General features: G+C 42.6%; 1 protein-coding gene across 1 annotated transcript in view; it reads right to left on the reverse strand.

Moving 5' to 3' along the window:
- The window catches only part of ARFGEF1 (ADP ribosylation factor guanine nucleotide exchange factor 1), an 85,083-nt gene extending 75,856 nt beyond the window's left edge, over positions 1 to 9,227 (reverse strand). Inside the window, exon 1 of the mRNA XM_015618776.3 lies at positions 8,224 to 9,227. Coding sequence (XP_015474262.1) covers positions 8,224 to 8,347 — 124 coding nt within the window. The 5' untranslated portion in view covers positions 8,348 to 9,227. The remainder of the gene's footprint in view (positions 1 to 8,223) is intronic.
- Between the last annotated feature and the right edge of the window lie 303 nt (positions 9,228 to 9,530).

The following is a 9,530-nucleotide window of genomic DNA, read 5'->3' on the forward strand; positions in this document are numbered from 1 at the left end:
AATCAACTGCAGTGCAAATCGATACCTAGGAGTCACTTCAAGTGGGAAAAAAAAAAAAAAGAGTAAAACACTCCTGGATCCAGGACTGGCTAAAATATCTTCATGTGAAATATTTACAAACCTAACTACACTTTTATTTTTAACTGAAAAGTAGGAATAACATTACAAAGCCTGTTGAGATTATTAGAACAGCAAGTGCTAAAGGCAGTATGTACAGAATTGGTATTATTAATGGATCATTTTCTTGAAATTTATCTCCCTCTGTGTTTGAGTAGACAAAAAAGAGAGCTTGAATAAACCCATTTGTCTCAAGAGCAAGTAACTTCAATTATCTTTCAAATACAATTTTTCTAACATGAGATACATGAAATGAAAAAAAAAACTGTAGAGCACTGAACAGCACACATAAACCATTTGAACAAAAACAATAAAGAGCATAACATCAATAACTATGTAATCTTGTACCACATGAGTATACATGAAGGAGTATCAGAAACAGAGGGACAGCAAAAAAAAAAAAAATAAATAAATCAAACCTTCTGAAAGTCATAAAAAAGGAGGAAAAAAATAAGAAGAAAAAAGGCCAAAGCAATCATGCCCTCATGCCCTAAATGTCATATTAAAAGATCATCTTTGGTTTTGGAAAAATACAGTTATGCTATTAAACTGTCTATACAATTCTAAAACACAAAGCATGGATTTAAGACAAAAAAAATCCATCCATGCATGACAAAACAGTTCTAAGTCATGTAAGGTACAGAGTTAGTACAATCTCTATATTCCCTATTCAAGCTTTTCAGCTGTTCTTAATCACAGCATCTTAACGAGCTCAGCTTCCTCAAGACTTCAAGTTCTTTTAAAAGAAGTTCCTGCTTCCCAACTGAAATTTCATAATCTACTAATACATTTAAAACTTCAAATTAAAGAAAACCAGTAAACACCACCAAACCCAGAAACCCCTGGGGAAACCCAAGCAAAATCTCCAACACCAAGAAGAATAGCTAAAAGCTAAGACCAAGGGTAGACTGAAAAGAAGCAACATGAAAAACCAAACTAACCAGCCAAAAATGACAGAATAACCCCTCACACCAAAATTTGCTAGTATTTATCAATTCAAATGACATGTTATCAACCATTTTTCTACCAGTTTGGCAATTTTTACTTCTAATCATTTAAAGTTAAGAACTGAAGAACATAAAGAGTTACAGAATAATAAGTGGTGAAAATGCCTTACAATCTACCCCCAAACTTTAAAACTGGTAGAGGACCTGCCTTTTTTAAAAATTATGTTAAAATCTTTCTCAAATCCTTGCTGATTGCCAATTTTGTTCTCACTGACATATGTATCAGTCACTCCACTACTTTGCCTGAGATCAACATTAAGCCAATACATCAGTAATTACCTAGGTCATCCTTGTAACAATGCTGGCCCAGTAGCAGATGTCTTCCAGTCCTTTGGAATTTTCTCAGTTTCTCAAGATTGATTAGAAATCAATAAGGGAATTGTGCCAGGTATTTCAAACTCTTGGGGCTTGACTGATCTATTTTTAGTGTCTCTCTACATTTATACTGAAAATGGAAAACATCATATAACAAGCATCATCTACCTTATCCCTCAAAACATTTATTTTTTTTTTAACACTCCTCTGTATTTCATTTCAGTATCTATAAATTATATAGGCTGGGGGCAGGGGGTGGTAGTGGTGTTTGGTAGGTTTGGGGTTTTATGTTTTCTTCAACCACATGAAGTGATTTTCATAGAAACAACAGCTACCATTTGTTAATTACCCTTCTACAATATTCTCTTCCTATAAAAACCCACAAAAGCATTGCATGTTTTCCCTGGTTGTTTGGAGACCTCTTGTATGTGGTTTTTCTTAAAGGTCTGTTTTGCCTAGGTATAACCGATAGTTTCTTCTACTGACGGGAAAGAACTACAGGCCAACTGTGAACTATGCACAGAATACTTCTTGGTCTATATGCATCTGACCAGCACAGCTACTACACATTGTTTTTCTCTTTTTAACACACAGAGTAAAGGTCTGACTCTTTTACAGATAAAAATGATCAAACTTCTTACTAAGCTCTATTTCCATGGTATCTCCCTCCCCTGAAATCTGCAGAGCTGTTTCCCAAGTCCCTTCAGCCTATACAGCTCCACTGACAGTACAGACCAGAATATTTTCTCCCTGCAAACCACCAATTTACACATCACACAGGAAAGCTTTCCAGCTGGATACAGAAAACCCAAAACTCTTTTCCCCTGCCTATTTGAATCACTGATCTACCACTGGCTGTTGCAGAATAGAAGATGATTTATGGGCAAGTTAGCAGGTCTTGATTCCCAAGCTCCTGGCAGCATTCATTTTAAGTACAAACTAATCAGCAACCTGATTAAAGTATCAACACTAATAAAACCCCCAAACTGACAGCTAGGTGCCCCCCAAAAAGTCAAGCCCTACTCGACTTTTTCAGTCTGTGATTTCACCTAGTATGTTTGCCAAGAACAGGACAGACCGACTAGAACACCAATGGTTGATGCTTCCCTCTTTATAAAACACCCATAAACACCAAAATCCTTCCAGACAACTGCACAGGTTTAAATATTTAGAAAATCTTATCAAAATACTACCTCAATACTGAGTGCTCTCTGAAGGACTCTAGAAAAGGTCTGGAATGTACAACTGATATCCACAGCTGAGCTAATTTTTTTCATTTGTATATGAAGAAGACACATAAGAACAGACACAGTTGTCATCCTGAATGAATGACACAGTGGTTAGCTGGAAACAATAACCAAGAGAAAAAAGGAAAATATTACAACCACAGCAGTTATTCACTGGAAAAGGGTATAGGAAGAAAAATCAACTAGACTAAAGCCCCACAAGACAGTAAAAATAGTTCTTACAAGAAATAGATGCATTCTGGTCACAAGGCAACAAACTTCTCATTTTAAGCTTCAAAATTCTAATTAAGGCTCTAAAATATGCAGCAGAACACAGGTATTTAAAAGCTGTCCTGTGTCACAAAAATATGTTCAAGTCTTTCAAGATTAAATTTTAAAAGATTGTGAAAATCAGCATTTAAACTTTCAAAATATTACAGGTTTTAACTGAACATGTATTACAGGATAAAGCCAGTTACCTACAACACATACCATTTTTAACTGCCAAGACAAAACTCACGTACTTGATACTCACTCTCCATTAACATTTTTCTGACCCAGATACAATCCATCCTGTTTTCTAGAAAAGTTTTTACATATACCCTGCCAACCATCCCCTTTCTCAAAAGAGATTAAATCTCACCAGCACTGCCATTTTGCACAGCCAAGATCTGATTACATTTGAAACAACAAAATATTTAAATACACACAACCTTCCTTAAATTAGCCCCAGAAATTCTACATGAACAACACCTTACATATAAAACGCTGCAGGCAACCTGGAAAACAGTTTATAGGGCCAACCAAACCTTACTATTACCAAGCCAAGTCTTAAATCTTTGCAGAAGAAGAGATTTTAACCACACAGAAAGCTTGCAAGTTAAAGCTGAAGCTCAGTAAAGCAAGCAAAAGCAGGGAAGGGCAGCTGCAATTTTCAGGGGTTTTGGTTTTTTAAAAAAAACCAAAACATACATCTTGGTTTTTACTAGCATGAAATCTCCATTTCTCTTCCTTGTTTAAAAATAAGTGTTTCAGAAGGACAATTACAACCAGAAACAATTTTTTTATGGACAAGTGACTTGTGTATTGTGGAAAAAAAAATTCCTATAGCACATGAAGACAACACATAATAATACTGCAATACCAATCTCTTTGTACCTAGCATAGAAAAGTCTCCAAAAATTCTGACCTTCAGTTTCTAAAAAAGGGCAATTAGTTTTCATGAAAAATAGAAGGCAGCCTTCCAAGAACAGCACTATCTAAAATACAGAGAGGAATTTAGCTTATCCACAACTTCTCCAGTAAAATTAACTTCAGTGCACTAACACAATAATGGTCTTCAAAATGCATTTTTAACTGTTCATTATATGGTAGGAAGGTATTTTCCAATGCACCCAGAGTTTCCAACACATACACATGTTTCTGTATTAAATACCTGTTAACCACACTCATGTATCACGATTGCTGATTGCTAGTGTATTCAAAGGATACAAGATGAACCTAGGAAAGGTAAAAAGGGAGACAGAAAAACCTGTCTTTTTGGACAGGTGAGAGGTCATTTGCAGATGTGCACAGATAAGGACACAGATGAACCTTCACACCTCTGGGTTAGTTCTAATCCAACCATTACTCATTTTCAGAGAAACGAAGTGCTTAACTATAGCCCACTGCTCCATCATCCTACACATACACTTAAAGGCAGTACAAACGAAACAGAGACGCTACTTTCACACTGCATGAGACCTACATCATCCAGCAGGATCCTTGCATAACAGACTAAAATAAACCATACAAGCAGCACTAAGTTTTGGCCCTCTTCAGTTGGCAGTTCCAGAACTTCAAGCAGCACATGCACATTTTTGTTTGAAGTACATACTAGGGACATACCCATGTAATTTCATATTACTTGTGGTTTGGAGTTTTGTGGAAGAGTTGTTTGACTCCTGATTTGCAGTTGAAACTAGCAGAGATTATACAAGCAGGGCATTCTGGTTTGCCCAGCTCAGTGCTCTGAAACCACCTTTTCAGGCAGAAAAATCCATGCTCCAGATTTTGACAGGAAGCACTAATAGTTTTTGTTCAGATGAGGACTTTCCCCCCTCCCAAGACCTTTCATCATTTATGCAAACACAGTATGTTTACAGTAAGGTTTCCACTGTAGCTTGGCTGAAAAGAAATACAGAAACAGCAGTGGAGGTAACACACTGGAAAAGGAGCTTCTAAATCTAATCCTTCTGACAGCTTGCTGCCTGATGCTTTCTGCAAGCAGACAATTTCAAGGACTCACTCTTTACATAGATTAAGACTTGTTGCTATGAAAGTAAATTATACAAATTCTAAATTAGCTGTACTTCACTAGGTGACTAAAGAAATCTTATGTTTTTCACATAGAGAGAAAAACTCTCCAGAATGGACAAAGTTAAATTAAACTCAACTGTTCTGTATAAACCCAGACACAACCTGGTGAATCATCAAATACAGGATGCTACAAGTATCAGGCTTAATTTTATCCCTGTTAAAAAGCCACAGAACATCTATAATTCAGGTTGCAATACTTAATTCATATTTTGCTTTCTTATCTTCTAATCACCAGAAAAATGATCAGATTACAAGGACCTCATCTTAACACCTGTTTAGAAGTCAAACAGCCACAGTCTGGAATGTTGCAAGGTTTTTCTCCCTAAGATTCACAAATTAAAAATAGATAATGGAATCATCTCAACAGAATGCAAGGAATTTATAAGAAAATATATGGGGACTAAAAATGACAGGGAGAGCACTAAAGGTTCTTAAAATACTGCTTGTTAAATTCAATCTGAAAAGCATAGCTATTAGTTTGCCTGTTATACAGGGATACTCTATTTCTGATCATTGCTCGTTTATCAAATACTTCAACAGCAGATCATTTTACACAAACAATATAAAACAATGTAAATGGTGGCTTTAGAGAATGAAACAAAAAAGCCTGCACTAGTAACACCTACTAGTTAGAATATCTGACCTATTAGTAGTAGTAAATAAATAAAAAGCAACATTTTACTACATGTTGATTTGAAAGATATGGAGATATGGATTTAGACATATGGAAGTACTGCCATAATTTTTAAAAGTTACTTTTTATTTAACTACCATTTAAAAAAATCCAATAAAACTGTCAAGTCAGACTTTGCCAATTTTAGCACCAAATTAAATTCAACTCTAAATTACAGTTTTACTAATGTTTTATCATTGATGTTGCTGCTCTTCAAAGTAAAGCAATATCTCAGGAGTAAGAAGTCCATACCCCTTGCTTAAGGTGGCAAAGAAGTGTCCAGCTGAAGAGAAGTGTCAGCAGATGAGGAGCCAAATGGACAGAGCACAACACCTGCATCCTATTTCAAATACTGCTCCAAAAATCATAGCTCAGCTTTACAGCTGATTGTACTGTATGTAAAATATGGATGATATGCACTTTTCTCCAAAAATTTTCTTATAGACAGATGTCACCATTGCTCTACTCAGAAGTTACATATTGTCACTTCTCATCATGCATAAAACCAGACAATGGGCCATGCTAAATTTACAATCACCAACTGTATTTTGTTGTGCTGTAACAAAAAAAATAAATAAAAAATTCAATAAGCCTCTATAGCAGTTAACAGCATGTCTGATTTCTTTCAAGTTCATGAAGCCCCTGTATACACATAAGGCAGTACACACAACCTTGCAATTCTTCTTTCCTGCCATAATGGTTTTTACACCCACATCACATTGCTTTCCTATTTAAGCCCCAATCAGATCCACAGGAGAGGGATTCAGTGAAGCTTGACGACAGAAACCACTGGGATGTGTGTTTGAGGGTCTCCTCACACAAACTGGTGTACATGACACAAGAGGAAGACTGTACTGTCTAGAGGGCTTGCTTTATAATCTGTGGACTACAATGGAGCCGTGCTTGGGGGCAGCTTGATGATACTTAAGATAGATCAACTTACTGAAATAAAGTACCACAGAAACACAAGATTAGTATCAGTGTCTAATTCTATGGATGACATACAGACTGGATAGAAATTCAGTTTACAGTAAAAAAACCACTTTTCTGTTTTATTTCTAACTTGAATGCACAGTCTAAAGTCAACAAAAGGGCCAAAGGGTTATCAATTTAATTTCACCTGCATAAATCATAAGATTATTGTTAACCATTCTAGTGATATATGAAAAATGTAAGAAAAAAACTGTTTCTCATTGATTTTAATTAAGAAGAAAATAAATAGCCGAAGTATGGTTATTTCTGCCCTTCCCTTTGTTAGGATCTTTCACAAAGAAATCAAGAAAATGACTGCGTTTTGTTTTTTTTAAAGTAAGCACTAACATATGAATTAATAGGATGACAAAAGAACAACTTTGAATTACTTATGCTCATTTTTAAAACAAGCAAGTTTCAATTTAGTGTTCTCTCTTCAAACAAATCCATTTAAACAGATATTATTGCTGCACAAAATCAAGATAATTATCTCCAAAACAGAAACAATTACACTAGAAAGGGAGGGACATAATTCATTTACATATTACTTAAATGGAACAGGTCTTTCGGCAAATATGTCAGTATTTTGCAACATAGGTTCAAGCCCCGCCTGTACTCATCATGTCAGAATCGTGAAGCCCAAGTTGTCCTTCTAAGCTGCCTGTAATTGGATGCCTACATGTGCTTTGTACTATCCAGCACCGGTACTTCCCTGACACTTCCAGATGAGGCGGCGCTGACACAGCTGCACTACAAACCCAACACCCCTCCTTCGGCCCGAAGCAGGCGAACGTCCCCACATCTTGGGAATCCAACACCATGGGGGTTGGACTAGATGATCTCCAGAGGTCCCTTCCAACCCTAACAACTCTGTGATTCTGTTATCATCCGTGGCCGCTCCAGCTCTGCCATGCATGAAGGAAGCTCTCTTCCCCATCAGCTGTTTCTCCACCAGGATCGACTCGCCTAAGGCTCTCCCTCACACATCTCCCAGACCATCCCTCTCCCTCTCCAGCTCTCCTCCCGGCTCCTAAGGGCCACCTGCTCCAGACACGGCATGGTGTCATTGTCTCTCGTTCTCCGCCACCCCCTCTTCCTCACCCTTCCCTCCTCCCTCACCACTGCCTGTCACCTGCTCCCTCCCCGCCGGCCGTCTGCTTCCAGGTCAGCTCAGCTCAGCTCCGTGTCTGCCTATTCATCCTGCGAGCGGGGAGGAGGAGGGAAGGAGGAGGAGGAGGAGAGCCCGACAGGCGCCGCAGCGCCCTCGCCACTGCTGTCAGCACGGGGCCGCTCCCGGCGAGGGGCGATGCTCGCCCGCAGCCCAGGGCGCCCACACCTCCGGGGAACTGTGCTGCACGACCCAAACCTGTGCCACGGCTCAGCCCGCGACCCCACCGCTCCCGACCCTTCCTTCCCTGCTGGGCAGCCCCTCTGCCTCATTCCCCCAGAAGCCCCACAGCCTCCCCGCAACACAAACACGCACAGGCAAAGCGGGCCCCGAAGCGCACCCCGACCTCTGGCCACCCCTTCCCTGCCCGCACGGGCTGCGCCTCACCTAGTGCCACCTCGCAGGCTTTGCGCAGCTGGGAATGATGCGCCTTCTTCACCTCCTTGTCGGCCAGGATCTTCTCCAGGGCCCGGGTCAGAAACATGTTTTTCGTCTTCTTCCCTTCATACATGGGCGCGATCGAGCCGTGAGAGGAGGAGGAGGAGGGTGGAGCGGGGAAGTGAGAGCGGGGCACCGGCCTCTCCCAGCGGGAGCGCTGCCAGGGGCCGCGGCGGCCGCGGGGGAAGGGCTCCCTCGCAGGGCGTCCCGACACCCGCTCGGCGGCTCCCCCGGGGGAGGCTGGGGTGGGCCCGGGCGGCGCCGACAGCCAGCCCCCGCGGCTCAGGGAAGACGAAGCCTTCTCCTCCCTTCTCCTCCCGCCCCCGATGCGTGTGTGCGCGGACGGCGCCCGTCAGTCCCCGAGCCGCCCCCGGTCCGCGCCCGCCTCCATCAGCACCGGCGGCGGCGGCCGCAGCAACAACCTGCCCTCGCCATGTTGGAAGGAAGCGACGTCAGGGCCGCAGCCGGAGCGGGAGGAAGCGGCGGCCGTGTCCCGGGAGGCAGGGCGGGCGGAGGGAAGCGGGAGGCACTCGTCTTCTGCCCGCCCCGCGGCCGCGCTACAGGTGGAGCGGAGCGGCGGGAGGCAGCGAACAGGAACGCACGGAGATGGCCGCTGCCACCTGGGAGCTGGATGAGGAGGAGGGGCAGGGCTTCCCTTCCGGGCCACCAGCGCTAGGAGGTGGAGGAGGAGACGGAGGAGGAGGAAGGTTCCCCCAGGATGCGCCACCTGCCCTTGAAGGGCGGGCTTCGCCGAGGCTGGGGCAAGGGCCTCCCTCGGAGAGGAGCTGCCCTCCTTCCACGGCCGCCGCCTTCCCTGACGAGAAACGCCCGGGGTTCCGGCTCATGGGGTTCCCAGAGGAGGGCAGCTCCCGGCAGTGAGGGACGGAGAAAGGACGGGAGAAGCGCTTTGGGGCGTGGGAGGTGTCCGGGCTCCCTGGGGCGCTCCCTCAGCCCCTCCCGTCCTGGTCCTGTAGTCCTGTCCGCACCTCCCCTCGGGCGCGGAGGAGCGCTGTACCTGCGAGTACGCGTGGTGCGCTTCCTCTGTTGCCTGCATCCTCTAACTAAAGCGCTGTCGTCTCGCGTTCCTTCCCAGTTTCTGCACGTGCACTAAGAGTATAGAGCATTGAAAAAAATAATAAAAAGCTCAGGTCGACCGTGCCTAACTGGTAAGCAGCAAAAACATAACAGGGCTAGCTTTTCCACTCAGGAGTACTAGTACACCAGTATTTAAAAGTCGAATGTGGTGCTAACAGAAG

This window comes from Parus major, chromosome 2 (assembly GCF_001522545.3).
Source record: "Parus major isolate Abel chromosome 2, Parus_major1.1, whole genome shotgun sequence".
In the NCBI taxonomy this organism is placed as follows: Eukaryota; Metazoa; Chordata; class Aves; order Passeriformes; family Paridae; genus Parus; species Parus major.